Genomic DNA, 17,632 nt, shown 5'->3' with positions numbered 1-17,632 from the left:
CTTGTATACCTTCAGTTAACCTGAATTTTTCATTTTTCATATGATAAACTATTTAAGTAAACACTGAATTCACCTGTAGTTCCAGTGTGGTCGGGAGCACTGTGAGGGTGAAAGCTGAACAACCAGCCTGAATCCTGGATTTTGGAGATTTAGGCTCCGAAAGATGAGGGATTTGGTCTTTTAACTTAGCTCTGGATGGACAATATGGATACATAAATTCATGGTAGGGGAATAATGGTTAAATGAAATGTCTTTGCAATCCAGGACATTGTATTAGATAATCAGAATCAGCCTTTTCAACTTAAAAAAATCTATTTATATTAGCATTTCAAATTTAGCCTAAGTGTCCTGTTCACTCTCAACATTATATATATAGATTATATGGTCATATAGTGAATTGTTACACTTCAAAACAACAGCAGCAGATTGAGATTAATGTAATTTCATGGAATGAATATAGAGTGCTCTGCTAGAGGTTTTCTGCTGAAAAATTATACATGAAAATGGAAATGCTGGTCAAGTTAGCACATCTCCTGAAAGTTCAGTTCTTAGAGTAGCGAGCTTTGGTATATTACATGGCAAAAATGAGGAAACTGCCATTAAGATAAAAGAGTGGAGGAAGCTAAAGCAGAACAAAATGGGGAAAAAAGAGATACCTAGAGCAAAAGATCCTCAATGGCAATTGGGAAAATCATATCAGTCTAGAGAGAATGTAATATTCAGCTGAAAATCTCACTCTTAACTGGAGGCTGAGAATGATAGAAGGCCTGAAAAACTACCAAATCAGAATAATCTGTTTTCTTTCCATACCAAGGTGTTTACCTAAGGTCAGAGCTGAAACTTCCCCTTTACTATGTTGGCATACCCCAAATGTGAGAACATTAAATACAAATTCAAAAATTTGTATTCTCATCAGAAACCAGTTTATGCTCTAATCAATGACTTTGACTATTAATTATGTGTCCATTCCATGTCTTTCAGAGTTGAGTTTAGAGATTTTGGTATTTTTATTTTATTATATTTGGATGTTTGTTTATAAAGTCTCATGTTGTGAATAACTCAATTACATGAAGAAGGCCAGTGCTGGAGATTGCAAAGTCATATTTTTTTAAAGAAAATAGATACAAACTAAACATTAGTACATATCTGACTTCAATCCCTGATACCAGTCCAACAATCAATCACCAGGGGCATTGGACACCCATAATTAGATTATAAAATCATAACTATAGTAATTTTACGTCTGCTTGCATAATTACATCAGCATGCTAATATTCTTTTAATGGTCTCTAATGATGTAATAAGAAATAATGGAATTTATTTGACAGCTACATAACCATTAACAAAACATATTAAGCATAACTATTACTTCCATAAAGATCCAGGCTGTATCCAAAAGTGACAACTAACATGCTGGATCTTTTTTTAACATTGAAATATTTCTAATTCTGAATTCCCTCAATCTATTCCCACTCATCTGCTTCACAGAGTGAGCAAAGTTTATGTCAATGCATATTTGACAACAAATCGGCTGTAGAAATGGACTGGATGCTGTGGAAGCCAAGCCTGGGGATATCCTGTGAACTGAAGCCTATCAGTTAAAGTTGGCAGGACTGTGAAAGACAGAAGATAAAATAAGCTGATTACTACCAAGCATCAAGCACCAACAATCAAGAGCTAACACAGGGTGTTGGTAGGAATCCATGGCAAAAGCAATTGTCCACTTAAGTAACTCCAAAGCACATCAAAAAACTAAAAATATAGGGAAGAATGAAAAATATTTGCAGACAAAACAAACTAAAGGCAGTAATTTATTAGTGAAGCAGTTCCTTTCATTTTCTTTTGTTTATTTTTTTTTCAGAGAAAAGGACATTAAACTGGTAACTGAAAATTTAAAGAACTTTAAAAGAACTCACCACTTACCCTCTCTACTCAGTTCTTCCACTATTGCTATTTCACGTGATGATTTTGTCTATACTCTTAAATTAACCCCATGATTCTTATTAACATGTCATTACTCTGAAATCTTTGTCATAATCTAAAAAATCCAAGTCTACACTGCTACTTTCTAACCATGGGGAATTCTTGGAGGGAAAAGAGTATTGAGAATTCCAGACCAAGCAAATATTCAGGTCAGAGTTAAAGTAGGCTAGCATGACAAATGCTCACCCTTTCTATAACTCCTCTTTCTCCAGGCTGACTGATATTTTTTTCTACATAACTTCCCCATTTTTACAAAAAATTGAATCTTTAAGAAAAGGATACTTTTAGCTGCCAGTGAAATAAAATAAATCACCCATGATGCCTTAGCCCATGTAAGAAGCATATTTCCTGAGAAATATTTCCTGAGAAATATTTCCTGATATGTCCATGGTGACTATGACATGATATCAGGTTTTTCCTGAAACCCCTCTCCATGAGACCACTGAGGAGCTAACCAGGGTATTCAAATTCTTACTGTTTTCCACTGACAGTGGTGCAATATCAAGAAAACAAATCCAAAAGGTGTTAACACTTTTTGGCAAGGCCTTTGTCTAAAACTTCTACCACTGCTTTATCTACTGGTCAGCTCCACCTTCCCTTAAGTACTTTATGGGTTTAACCTGAGCCATCTCATTCTCCTGAAAAAAGATTTATTATGGATGAATTCTTCACTGGTTTGATATTTAGGATAACCCTTCACAGATTTATAGATTTTTAAACAGTCAAAGACTGATAAAAACATTGTACACATAGTAAGAATGCTCAGTCCTGTTTGGCCTTCCTGTAATTCACACTACATTTTAAGGCACTGACCATACAATTTTTTTCAATACAGTCATGTGACTGCATATTAATAGATGCAAAATAAGCAGCTAATTCTGCAGTTTAAAAGAAAGGTCCATCACAACTGGCTAAACCACTGGAAGAATATTTTTCATTACAGAACAAATCAACTGCAATGTGTTGTGATTTATCAAATGATAAAAAATAACCAAAAGGCTTTATACTAACAATAAGAAAGGTAGGTGAAAGTGCTCTTGTACTGTAAATGAACGAAGTTAACGAAGATGAACCCACTGATTCCAGCAGAGAAATTGTTTCATGGGATTTCTCCTTTAAATGTGCAGTAGACTTTCTCTGCTAGTGTTCAGTCAAGGGTTCAAATTCTCTTTACAAGATAGTAGAATATATATATATATATTCAATTAAAAAACTCAGTATTCATAAAAATATTTTATGAAATACAATTAAAAGACATTAATCAAAACAAAATATGGGAATATTTTCCTTCTCAATAATTAACGCCAATATGCCAGGTATTTTCCAGGTTTCTGAAAAGAGGAGTCCATCTTTCCATACAAATACAGTATTAGAAGGTGTACAATTTTTTTTAATTTTATTTTACAATCAAGAATAAGCACTTCCACATGAAAGAACATGATCAGGATCACGTTCCAGATGAAACATGATCAGAATATGATAAAAACAGAGTATTAAACAATGAATTCCATTCTGTAAATGAGGATCAAACAGTAGCTGATGGCAGCACAGGTGAAGCTAAGAAAGATGCTGCACTTCAGTAACCCAACTCATGGGCCAAGGCAAGCAGTCCCAAACCTTCTGAAACACAGGCAGGAGCAGGGTGCTACCCAGACATCAGCTATTTCCTGTGTGCCCAAGATGTGACTTCTTTTCTCAAAACCCTCCCATAGCTGACCTTTCTTTTCAATTACCTTTGCATCAAACTACTTCTGTTTTGTACAGAGGATGAAGTTTTTGTGAAGAACATGTTTCTTCCAAAATGCCTTCAGAAAATCTTCAATCTAAAACACTTTACTGGACATGGCAGATCATAACCTCCTAGTTCATGAGACTAACATGCAGAGCATTGATCAGTATGAATCATAGGAGGAAAACCAGTGTTCAGCAGAGCTGAACTCCCTGTGACTTGTTAAATAAATAGCTGACCAAAAAGCATGACCTGGTGTGCCATGTACCAGACTCAAAGACAGACACCCAAGTTTTTTCCATCTCTGATGTCATTTTTCCCCCTGGTAATGCTGGGTATAATGACCCTTCAGAGGGTTCTCCTTACCTAGAAATTGTTAAATAAAGTTGGCAATATTTGTAGAGCATTTGAAACAGATTCTTTTTCCCTATGAATGCAGAAAAAAATTCATCCTTTATAATTTTCTCAAAATAATTTGTTCCCATCTCTAAGGAATGTTACAAAGATCATTAATATTCTTTTTTCCATCTTGCCCACTCTCCTTAATTTTGACAGTAAAGAGCAGATACTTCCTTGTAAGACAAACTATTCAAAAATAACGAGGTATCCAATACAATAAAAAAGGAGAAAATCCCATGTACATACTTGACATCATCGAAGACACTCATCTGCAGCTTCAGGAGATCTGCCACTTCCTTTATTAACTCCAAGCCCTTTTCCACACTCAGGGGGCTGTTGAAAGGGAGCAAGAAAACAGAGCATTAAAAAAATGGAACTCATCAATACTTGAGAGGCTAAAGGTCCCAAAAGAGTTATCACCTTGGCCTCTTTGAGTCTGAAAGCCACCACTAACTGTATTCCTGTCACATAGTAATCGTGATATCAAGGGAATTGGGATCAGGTGCTTCTTCAGGCATGATGAATCACCTGAATTTTCCAGCAATAAGACAAACAATAAGGTGCAAATGGAATTGTTAGGAAGTGTAATGGGCCCATGATGCAGCAACCAGTTCATCTCAGTCCTCAATAAAAAATGTAATAAAGTAAAAGGACAGAAAGAAAGAAAAGGATTGACGAGACAAGGAGGGAAACAAACAATGAAAGTCAAATTTGAGGCTCGGTATCAAATGGACAAGTGAAAAGCATATTTTTAAATTCATTAGATTTTAAAATGAATCTTTACCCAGTGAAAGGATACAAAATTATTATTTGGATTTGAAAGTAAACAATAGAGCAAGACACACAGTCCAGAGGACACTGATTAGATACATAGGATTTAGCTTGGTGTGTGCATATGCTGCTGACAGAGCCCCCTTTAAATCTTTTTAACCTTTGTCAATGCCACATTTACATTTTTTAATTTGGAAAACAGGTTGCAATCAAGCCTAACATAAGATGACTGCTATCATTTTAAAAAGCACTTACCTAGATGTAAAATTTATATTTGCAAAATTTTGGGGTTATTAGAGTTGATACAGCTCTAAAGATGTATTAAGAACATTCCATCCCTAATATAGTGATCATACCTTGCTTAGTTGTTGTTCAGTACTGTGGAACCAAATAAAAAAATATTAAGAAAGAAGAAGGAAATGTATTAAAAAGTATTAAAAAGGTGCGGAAATTATATAACAGTGAAAATAACAGAGACAACATCCTCTGTCAAAATTGTGATCATAGATTTAGTCTCAACATTGTTAAAGCCCCAAAGACGATAAAATTATACCTTACAAGCTTATCAAACTTATGCCATGGTAATGCAGAAACAACTTTGCTGAGATTAACCCACAGGAAAAAACATCGTGTCTTTTTTTCCTTCAAGGATTTATAGTAAGTAGAAGAAGGTGTCAAAAAAGGCTTGTAGTATTAGACACAATCTTTTCAACTGGACTAAGGGAAAACAATTTTTTTCAAAGCTTTTTTCAAAGGTCACTATTTCTACCTCAGAGCTGAATTTTTTAAAATTAATTTTACATTATGGTGATTCATTGCCACTGTTTTATTTATTATCTGCAATTAAGACCAGGAGTTTCTGTTTTGGTTGTTTTTTGTTGCTGTTGTTGTTTTGGGGTTTGTTTTTGGGGTTCTTTTTCCACTGGTTACTGCATGCACTGCCCTAAGGGCACCTCTATTTAAATAATGGGATATCTCACATGGATCTTGGTTAGGATGAAATTGTTCAGCCTCCCTTCATGCTACTAGCCCAAAATGCTCAAGAGACCTCCTGTCACACAACCAGAGGTAGCCCCTCAAGGCACCAGATAAATATAGAGTTTTTCTAGATATCTAAGACAGAAATGCTTTCCTGTGAAAGTAACAAAAGAATCTGATTGATTGTGTAAGGAAAAAAATGTACTATAGATTATTCATAAATCTGTTATATTTCAAGGACTGACAGTGGATAGAAACGTGATTATTCCCATCACTGTGAAAGCAGATTGTCATAGTTACTCTGGGGTTTATGTGTTAATTAAATCTTTTCTCCCAAAGAGGTTGGCTTAAATTTTACGGAAATGATTGGTGTCAGCAAGTGGGCTTTTACTGTAATAGCAAGTCTGATGAAGGCAAAGGCTGCTGTGTACATTGGAGCTGCCTTTTAACCAAGGGGGCCTCCCACTCCTGGCTTACCCCTCCCTATCCCCTGAAAAGCATCCCCCAGCCTCAAAAACAAGATATGCTGCAACAAGCCAATGCAGCAGCAGTAAGTGGGGGGTGTAATAAGAGCATTTGAATGCTACAAACCAGTAATAATGCTGGAGGGGAAATGGGTGAGAAAATGGTACAGGAAGGTTGCATTGTTTTGCAAGCCTGAGCATCCAAGAGAAGTCTTTGTAACTCTCATGCAATATCAAACTCAAAGTTTCACAAAATCAAATGCAATTTGATAGGCTAAAAAATTATCATTCCTAATAGCACAGGAAAGCTGCAGGATGAGTATTCTATGGTACCAATACTATTACTGATCCCACAGTCATATTTAAGGATTCCCATTAAGAATGGTTACAATCACAATATTTTCCAATGCAATTTTTCCAACTTCCCAACATTGATACAATCTAGTACTGTTTATTACAATTCTATGACAGCTGTCTTGTAGGACAGTAGAATATTCAAAACCTTTCTCTAAAAACACCAGACCGTGATTTTCCACAGTCAATTGATGCTTTTGTTTAGTGTTTCATTTTGCTGAGTGTTGCATGGTTTGTATGGTGATTGCCTTTAACTTTGTTTCCATGGAGAGAATCACACCATTTCCACCAGCACAGTGCTTAGCAAACTGACCTACCTTGCAGCAGCACTGTTCACCCACATCACTCACCTGATTTCAGGCTTTTACAAGAAGGAAGAAGACAATCTTTCAAATATCACCTGTTCTCCTGCCTGTGGCCCTCCTACACACCCCCAGGCTCAATACTTGTAGAAGATATGACATTTGTGATCTTTCATGTCCTATGCTTAGTTTTCAGCCTGCTTGATTCAGTTTCCATATTAGGGAGTGGGGATTTTCTTAGAAATATGTTTCATCTACTGATTGTGAGAGTTCACCAACTACAGAATTAATTCAATGAGAAGTGTTAGACAAACCAAGAAAGAAAGACAAAAAAAGAAGTGTTCAGATAAGGAACAAATAGTGAGACACTCCAGACTGAAGATGTAACAGTAGAAAGAAGACTATTTAGACAAGCCTGACAATTGAACAATTTTATCAAGGCCAAAGACTTTGAGAATAATTATGGTAGGGTTCACACTGCTTTGTCTGAACTGATGGTCACTGCAGTTCCCATGGGGGAGCTGGGAACTCCTTTGGTGCTGGGCCTTGCTGGCACTCCAAGCTGTACAGCACAGAGTGAGTCCCTGGGCTGTGGCCCCTCACATTCCAGGATCAAGACAGGTCCAACTCATATGCATTTTCTTCCAGGAGTCTGTGAGAAGGCATTTCAGTGCTCCAGTAACAGTGAACCCTTAAAAGAGAAATCACAATTTGCATAGGCCTCAGAGATACAAAGCATGAGCTGGAAAAAAAAGCAGAAAAAGAACCTCTCATGGATGCTATTTATGTGTTCCAAGTTCTCTTGAGGCTGGCTAATCCTTTCTATGTTCAAGAAAACTAATGGTTTCTGCAGTGCCTTTAATACCCTGCTTGATGGCCATCAGAACAGGCTCCCCAAGTCACAGCACTCTGGGCAGAGCTCAAGAAATGTTTGGACAATATTCTTTGGTACATGGTGTGATTTCTGGGGTTCCTGTGCAGGGGCAGGAATTGGACTTCAGTGATCCTCACGGGTCCCTTCCCTCTTAGTGAAGATTCTATGATTCTACTATTTGATTTTATCACTACTTTTTTTGATTGCCTTGAAGGTTTCTGATCACTTTTGGTCTACATTTTGGCCTTAGGAAGAGTCAACTGCTGGATGGCAGGGCACCTTTTTGCAAATAATATAGATGTTTCCAGATGAGATCAGTGCTTACTTTGGGTTTCCTATCTTTGCTCTCATTCCATTTGCTGTAGATTTCTCTTTTGCATCTTCTTTCAAGGTAACTATAATAATAGCAGCTAAAAGAAAATGTGATACATATCACTGTTTAAAATTATTCTTTTGAGGCCCTTTTTAGGTTTCCATCTCAAGTTCTCTTGGAAGATGAAAAGAGAGTCACAAAGTATATAAAATTCATGTATAATGTACTTCCTTCCATTACTTTATCTTCTAATACCATCTCTATCTGTGAGTGCTACCCTAATTATTATTTTTTTAGTTGACAGATTCAGACCCTACTGAACCAGTAGCAGAACTGTCTCACTCAGGTGCCAATCTCTATCTCATTGGTAGATTATACTTTGACACGCTAATGACAATGAATAAATAAGTGGGGAATGAAATATAAATATTTCCTTTGGGCTTTATAAAGATAGATAGATTGATAGATATATCTTTAAAGTCTTTCAGAGTGTCATCTGAAAAATATTTCACTACTGCTTTTGTTTGATCTCAGTTTTCAGGGCATGGCTGTTGTACAGTTATACCTCCTGGAGAATATGGTTTATATCTCTGCTAAAAATAGCCAATATTATATGTTAGTTCTGCATTATCTCTTCAGATGAAATGACTCCCCATCTCAGTTCAAGACTCTGATTTAACGCCATGACATAGCCATGAAAACTTGCATCCTCTTTAATCATGTCAAAAATAAATCTACTTGGTTGACCCAAAATAATCCTGAGCCAATCAGCTCCCTATAACTACATCAGGAGTTTTGTCTAACACACACAGATACACACAAAAAAAACCCAACCAAAAACAAAAACCCAAAACCCACAAACAAACAACCAAGTTTAAAAAAGGCAGGATCTAAGCTATAAAGCCATTTTATTTACAGATGAATCTGAAATGAAAGCACAGGAAAAAAATCTCTTAACTTTAATATGAGCTGCTGACCACTTCTGAAAATTAGTGCAATCCATTTAAATGCTCAGGAGTGGATTTGGAAGCCCAACTTTATGTAATTGTCAAAGTGTTTCCACACAATGTACTGGACATGGAATAGAAGAAAATTAGATTGTCTGGTGAAAACAAGATTTTGTGTCTTCCAGTGTCTAGGTCCCTCCCAGTGAGGAAGCTGAAAACAGAAATATTTTATGGAACAATCCATTTACAGAGGTAATTTAAATAATAGAACACTGAATGATAATCTTCCTCTACTATTGACTATTAAGATTTAACTTTTCAATTTACAAGAAAAATGCAATGATGAGAAGTAATTTTTAAAATCTGCTCCAAGGAAGTTGGCAGAATTTAGAACAATCCCATTAAGTGAGTTTCTCCTTAGTTCCTGCTACAAAATGTATAGTAATGCTAGCCATAATTTTTTTTTTTCATCTGTCTATAAAATCCCACTGTCTCCAGTGGTTTTATGCATAAATTAGAGAATACCTGTAGCTAAACAAATAATTAATAAGGAACAGATTATGTCTTCATCTGGGAGATGTCTATCAAGTTACACTGGTCAAGACATCTTCCTGACCTGCAATCCCACTGTCCATAAAATGAAGGCAATTACACCAACTTTCCTTGTCAGGTACCTGGTATTGTTATATAAAAGACAATAATCTTATTATCCAACTTGCATCCATTCTGGCTCTAAGAATAAAGACCAGCACTATTGGCTCTATATACCACTCCCTACCATATATGGAGGAGATGTAGTAGCAAATACTATGCAACCTGAAAATTAACTTTAAAAGCTTCTCTCATTCCCCTATCAAAAATTTTCTTCCAGTATTTCTTACCACAGGTGCTCCTACTAGTTTTAGAGCACATCCTGATGATTTTAGAGCATATCTGGAGCACCCTCATCCCAGTGAAGTTAACTTCTGTCTCACTGGTGAATTGGAAGTATTGTTAAAGGCCTGCTGTGGGCAAATAGAGTAGGAGACCAGAGTCTTATGAACCAGACTTGCTTCATGAATGGCCAGTTAGACCACTTTAAAAGTGAAGAGTAGTGCTGAATATTGGATGCTAATCTCAAGACCAGTTCAGCTTCACACTCCAATCTGAACAATGTTACAAATGGATTCCACGTTTTCAAGAAATTCCCAAGATTAACTACAGATTTGATGAGTGAGAACAAACATTTTGAATAATGGCCTATTTTTGACCTGGACCTAATGATTTATGCATTCAAGGCTCAAAGTTTCCTCTCTGGTTAAAGAACAAAAAGGAAACATGTAAATGAAGGCACAGGAGGAGTTCTGTGGGGAGCAACACTGGCAGCATGGCCAGCTCTGCATGCTGAGCTAAATGGAGCTCAAACTCTAATATGAACCAGTGGGCAATGTCAAAGGGAACAAGAGGAAAAACAGAAGTAAACAATGATGAAAACTATATGTTCTGTATTTCCCAACATGCCTGTCAAAACAATTGCAAAAATTGAACCATTTTGGTAGCAAAGAATCTGATGCAGTTATGCAGATGGCTTTATTGCTGGTGTTTGCCAAGCCTGCTCTCAGCCCAAGGAGAACAACACGTAGTTCAGTGTTATGCTGAGGTTATGTCAGTCTCACAAGCACTTTCTCTCACTTGCTTTCCCTCCTCCCAATTGCCAAGTGCCTTTGGAAACCCACTCACTGAACTCTGAAATGCACCCTTAGTGCCGTCATTTAAATTATGTATTGTCTTTACCAGACTGTACCTAGTGCCCTTCCAGTACTCTGTTTAGCAATTGTAATGCAGCACTGTAATGGACATCCAGTCAGCCCTGTCAGATTAATTCAATTGAATCATTTTCTGCAAAAATGAAGAATAATATACAGTACAGAAATGGGCCTGACATTGGGAATTGCACTCTTTAAACCTAAATGTCAGTCTAATCCCCAGTAAAATTTCAAGTAAGGTAGGGTTCAATCCACCTAAAATTCGCTTAGATGAGAACACAGGCAATGATGGCCAGTTTGCCCATTTTCAAGAGTGATGAGCACTACAATAAAATTGCAAGGCATTTCTCTTCAGACTGAAAGTTGCCTGAATGCTTAACTACAGTGTCCTCCCAGCAGTATCAGTATTTTCTGGGCAGGTAAATGTCACTCACACCCAGCCTCTTTTGCTGTCCAAACTCGAGCACAGTGGCAGGGACATGCCATTCATCTCCCCTGGAGAATTTTTTAAAGTTTGGCTACACTTGAGCTCAGCTTGAATAGTATTTAATACAAATCTAAATCAGGGAATGAAGCAGAGCTCAAAACTAGCATCTAGGACTTTTGGGGAGGAGACGTTTCATTCAGACTTAAGCTGATTTTAAAGTCACTTTCAGTGCACACATGCTCAAAAAACTAAGTTTGAATCAGCAGTCTTCCTTACTCCAGAGCGCTTCAAGTTAAGAGTCAGACTCTCTTCTGCGCATTATTTATCTTTCTTTTTTGCTTTTAGGCCTAAAGATGAACCACTGGGCCAACAAGAGGATGACGGACTGTGTGATCTCTCATTTCTGGTACACAGAACACTCTTCCAGCATGTGGGAGTTAAAACTGCTCAGACCAACTTCACTAAGGTCTCTTCCATCTCCTGCTTCACTTTCCAAGCCCCACAGTAATAAGCAGAAGACAGACAGAAGATCCCAGACACAGTGCCTGTCAGCAGAGCAGCACTAGACACACTGGATCCCCAAACATCCTACTTGTTTGGCATGTCTCAGTGAAACAGGGAGATATTTTGCAGTCTGGGCTGTCTTCTGGAGTCTTCAAAGGTCCCTTCTAATCAGTGGAGGAAAGAAGATGTCTAACCTCCCTGTGTGGGTATGTCTTCACCTGTCTCTCAAGAAGCTCAGTGATGTGAAATGAAGTGGATGACATCCTTGGGGAATATGTGCAGCATCCAGCAGTTTGGTACCTAAATGAGGCAGTCTGACTTTCACTCTAAATTCTGAAATAACCACATTTCAGCTTTACACCTAGAAATGTGCCTTAAAGGGAAAAGATATTAAACACATGGGTAACAAGACACATACACAAAGCTCTTGAAAACAGAAGCTGAACGGATGAAATCTATTGAAGAATTTAATTTCAGTAATCAGCTTTTATTAAACAATGGGAGCTACACATAGATTATGCCCTGCAGGCCAAAGTGTTGGGTTAGAATTGTAAGATTTTTTTCTCATTTGGTTCTTTATCCCACAGATTCGCATGCTAGCAAAAAAAAAATTGTCTACCAGAACTGTCTACCTGCCTGGATGGGCTCACCAAAGATCCATGGCTTCTTGTGGTAGTACTTTACTGTAGGAGCTAATCTGAGTTTTGATCTGAAAAACATAATTTTGTTGATCCTTCCTACCACTATATTTATTTTGAGTGTTTACATAAGATTTTTTAATAGTCATTCTCTAAGTGGACACAAATAGGAACTTTCATACTGAAGATTTTTTTTAGTACTGGTCTGAAAACTGAAAGTAATTTTTTTCCCTCTAGACCTTTTAAATACTGAATTTTAAGAAAAAAGAATTCCAGAGTTTAAAATAATTATTTAAGGAAGTTCCACCTGGCCATTTCTCAGTAGTATCTTTGTTTTGATTGACATTAAATCAGCTTCCTGTCACTGACAGAGCAACAGTCTATAACACTATCACTTTCTTAATATGCAGCACAGTCTCCTTAGTACTGAAGATAAAAAGCAAAACCTAAAAAAAGGAAAATCAAAGTTCAGAAATATGAGTCTGGGATACCATATGGACTGCATTAGAGAGTCAAATAAGGAGTCTGTCTTTAGGATGAATAACATTGAGGACTAGTTTTCTCTGGCTGCTAACACTATTTGGCAGCAGTATGGACATTGACTGGTGCAGGCAAAATCCCTGCTGGTGGGAAGCTGGGAGGAGCAGCCTGGCCAGCTCCAGCCAAGCTGCCATCCTTCTTCCATGCCTGAAAAAGAGCAGGAATGTCTGTCACGGGCTGAGGCTGAGTGACGAGACTCTGAGGTGTATGGAGATGTTTCAGAGCTTCTGTAAAATGATTTACAGATGTGCTAGCAACTGTCTATTTTCTTATTACTTGCTCTAATGAATACAAAATATTAAATCCAGTAGAAGAAGGCTGTTGGAACAGTTGACTTTAGCATTTTTAACCACCCACCTTCATGGGCCAGCATCAGGCTTGATTTCTTTCCCATGCTATATCTCCCCTCAGTGCCCCGCTTGGCAAGGAGAAGCAGAAGAGCAGGAATGCCAGGACTTGGGCACTGCCTCTCCATGGGCAAAGGGCTGGTGCACAACAGGCTTGAGCACCTTGCCTGATAAAAGCAGTCAAGGGAAAAGGATAAAGAGCAGGAAAGTAATTACCAGTTCCTGCTGCTGGGATGAAGAAGGAGTGAGAAGCACCATGCTGAAGGAAGCATGTTCCCAGCAGTGCATGCTAACCCCAGACCTTGAGTCAGTTCTCAGCAGCAGCCACCAGCACAAGACTGGAGGTTTTTTCAGACCACCTAGGACATGCTACTGCCTGATTTTCTAAAACTAGCGCTAAATACAGGATAGCCCAAAAGTAAATGCCAAGAAATAAAGTCCAAGATAATTCTGGAAAAATTCTGAGGGAGGGCAAGAGAAGTGGTCAGCTGGGATCTGCCTCTGTAAGGACCACCTAAGGATCCATCTATCCTGGGAAAAACTGCTTTGACCAAAAAAAAAAAAAATCAGGTGTTTTTTTTTGTGGGTTTGTTTTTTGTTTTTTTGACTTGGGCACTGTTGTGTTTATACCACCAATAATCAGGAAAGAAAGATGAAAAGACATTAAAAAAGTTATTTGGTAACAGTATTCAAAAAGTAGTATTTCCTCAGTTCCCTGAGGGAAAACTTAAACAGTGAAAAGGTGTCTGTGAAATTGCCATTATTCAGGCACTTGCCCAAAACCCAGTCAAAAAGTATCAAAACACAGATAATCTATCCCAGCAGTACTAGGAACACCAGACCAAATAAATGAGAATATTATACATGAAAAAATCAGTCTAACTGAATAATTCTTTGACTCCAGAGGTCAGGAATGGTGCCACGTTTTCCTTACATGATCCTCATGAAACACCTCATGAGCCTTGTGTTTAAAAATAATATCAGCCAAGCACTTTCCATATGTCACATGTGCACTGCAGCCTAGGCCAAGAACAGATATCAGAAGTGAATTCCTCTTGCCTTCTACCCTGCAGCAAGTGTATTCTTTATGAAAATAAATAAGATTGGTTATAATTCTACAAACAATCAGCTAATGTGATTATGTATCTGCTTAACAATTAGAAAAATTTCTCTTTTGAAAGGAATCTTCTCCTGAACTCTTGACCTCAGTGATACGTATTAGACTAGTTTTCGTTAGAAATGTTGGGAAATGGGCCACTGCCTTCAGGATTTGCATGTTTTCTTTTAAATTTTCAAGTCTGAAGATATTTTCTACCATATGAAGAGCAGGATTCATGTACATAGATATAGAAATCTTTTTTTTCAAATTTTCCACAGCCTCAGAGCACAGACTATGAGGAGTTTAAAGAATACCTTTGGGTTCCCCCCCCCCCTCCAAAGTATTATTTTTGTTAATGTCTATTATTCTGTCACACTTATTCCAGCTGAATTTCATCTACCATTGTACTCCTTAATCCCTCAATGTATTTAAATCCATCTGGAATTTTTCTAAATCCTCCATAGTTCTTCCTAACAGAGACAATTTGCCGATGGGGTACCACTAATCTCTGTACATGCTGAGGAGCAGCAGTTCATGACAAATCTTTCTCTTCTATCTCATAACCAGCTCTTAATCCGCAGTGACACCCTGCCCCTTGCTCTGTGACTCACTCTCCTTAAAGTCAGTATGAAGAGCATCCCATTTATCTCCTGTTGATTTGAAGGGTAGGTACAACTTGTGGTTTTGCTGTGACAGCAGCTTTTCTCCCAGGAGAGTCTGATGTATCTCAGCAGAAGGTGCTGCAGACCTGAGGGTCTTCCATGTGTGGTGCTGCCACAAAGGAGAACAGAGGGTCCCTAGCACTGCCTCTGGGAGGCCCAGACTCAGTGGCCCTCAGATATAAATAGCCAGGACTTAAATTGTGTAGCTTAAAAATAGTAGAGAATCATCAATGCAGCCTCAGAGTCTGTGATCACAGCACTTCTCCATCTCAGGGAAGCTGTAAACAACAGTAGGGAAACTTTTATTTTAAGGACATAGTTTAATTGTTTTGGATTTCCTTATTTTATATATTTTTTTTCTCCTTCATTCTTTTTTTTTCTGCTAAGATTAGTAAATATTTTAACATGCAACATGATGAGAAACTCAGCTACTGATGTATGAAATAGATTGATGTGAAACTACTTGTGTGCAAATTTCAGTAGTAACTGAGGCATGGGAGATCTGCTGATGGTACTGAAACAAATATACAATACAGATATAGCTTTACCTAGGTTCCACTAGAGATTTTCACTCCCCCTCTTCCCACTGACTCCTGCCTCCTGGGAATTGGCTTCATGGCACTTTTTAGCACAGCAACTGCACTGTTCTCTGATGTTAAAGGTCATTTACCAAGCCTGGCTCATGTAGCTGCTACTGCCAACATCTGAGCCACACGCCTCACAATCCAAAGGAGAGATGTCACATTTGCCTGAGGAGGGAATAAATGGAGAAGGGAAAAAGATTCCTGCCCCAAGGATGGAGGGAGTGCTCCTGCCACCTCAGGTAGCACACAGCCTATCAGAAAAGACAGGGCAACACAGACTCTGACATTCTCATCAGGTTAGCAACCACCAGCATAAAGATATCGAATCCAGCCTTCTCCAACTCCTACTCCCCTTTTTCCAGACACAAGGGAAGTCTCAGCCATCATAAGAACAATGCATATTATCCATAAAATGGAGAAGAAATGGAGGGGTTCACTGCAGGTCATAGAGGAGGTAAGTGCCACGGCAAGGACGACACTGGGAGCATTTTTACCAAACACCAGATTTATAGTGTTGCTCTTTCTGAGCCTACCAAGCCTAAAGAAAACATTTAGAGACTGAAATTGTATTTATTTCTCTTGTCTGGAAGTGCCCCTGAGAGTAACTCATCTGATAATCTATAATTAAAGTCCTGGGCACTGATGCTTTAAGTCCACGGTGTTAGGACAGCCTGCCCTGTCTGAGTTTTTTTCCCATGCTTCAGTGTAACTTCACACATCTTGAAGCATCCAGTAAAGACTGGGAAGGGATGCACTTCGTGGATTTATTTTAGTTTGAACACGGTCTGTGTCTTACATTAAGTCAAATAATGATTAATTTTTTAAATGGTTCACATTTATCCAGAATTCATGAGACCAACCAAACAACTTTGAAGCACAGGGCTATTCATTGGATTGTTTGAGAGCTGTCTGACTTCACAGCACTGTTACTGTAATCATTTTAAGGACACTGCAATTTTATTGCATTGGACTACACTTTCGTTTTTTCATGCTTGTTTCCTCAAAGGCTTTATTAGCCATAAAACCTTTTTAAGCTTACTTCTGTTTTGACAGCTCAGCAAATTCCCACTTTCTGTAATTTTTTCCCTCTTTTTCCACCATCAGTAAGTGTGAATCTAAACCTCTTAATACAGACAGATTCAAGTCTAGACCAATTTGTAACACAAATGACACTTGCTAAAAATCAATGGCAGTGGTTGGGCTATGAAGGTCAGAGGAGATAACAGCATCCTGGAAACAGGAGAGTGAGAGAGAAGTTGAGAAGGATCAAGTCTCTGGAGTTATAATCAAAGTGTGACACTGTGCCAGCCTGTGCTTGCATTACTTCAAACATTCAGTACCTCCAGCTGTGTTAATAGTAACAAATTCATACAGATGCTTTGTCGCCTGCAGAAGCACAGAAATAATGGCAATAATCTGTGCCATGATTGTGTTGCCCTCCCTTCTGAGGCTGAAATGGACCCCACCAAAGTACTCCCTAATGCATTTTAAGCTGAATGCTGGAAACAGCTACAGGGTTCAGTTGTCATGCACCCTGAATCTCTAATACAAAAAACCCTTGAAAATGCAAACCTGTTCTTTCATATCAAATTACTTCTTCATACAAGTAATTAGTAAATGAGATTGAGGACAAATGATGATACACATTTTAATGCACTTGTGACTTCTCGTTCTTTCCCTTTCTTCATATCTTCCTTCAAGGCAGCATAAAACCCAGACCAATTTATAATGCAAAATGACAAAGAATATCCAATGATACAGTGTTGAAAAAAAGGAGTTGAAGAAACACAAATACTAGTTCATAAAGGGACTAAAGCACCTCCCCTATGAAGACAGGCTGAGGAGGTTGGGGTTGTTCAGCCTGGAGAATGGAAGGCTGTGTAGGGACCTGAAGGGGGCCTACAGGGAAATCAGAGGGGGCTCTTCATCAGGAACTGTAGTGACAGGACAAGAGGGAATGGCCCCAAACTGA

The 17,632-nt window shown here is 38.2% G+C and overlaps 1 protein-coding gene across 2 annotated transcripts in view; it reads right to left on the bottom strand.

Moving 5' to 3' along the window:
* PTPRN2 (protein tyrosine phosphatase receptor type N2) overlaps positions 1–17,632 on the bottom strand; it is a 635,529-nt gene that overhangs the window by 362,613 nt on the left and 255,284 nt on the right. For both annotated transcript variants that reach the window (XM_086865041.1, XM_086865050.1), the window contains one exon: positions 4,358–4,444. In XM_086865041.1, the coding sequence (XP_086721167.1) occupies positions 4,358–4,444 (87 nt within the window). The remainder of the gene's footprint in view (positions 1–4,357; positions 4,445–17,632) is intronic.

The sequence above is a fragment of the Cyanistes caeruleus genome, chromosome 1, assembly GCF_971803275.1.
Source record: "Cyanistes caeruleus chromosome 1, bCyaCae1.hap1.1, whole genome shotgun sequence".
Lineage (NCBI taxonomy): Eukaryota > Metazoa > Chordata > Aves > Passeriformes > Paridae > Cyanistes > Cyanistes caeruleus.
Note: the sequence above shows the minus strand (reverse complement) of the source record. Positions and strands in the feature narration are given on the sequence as shown.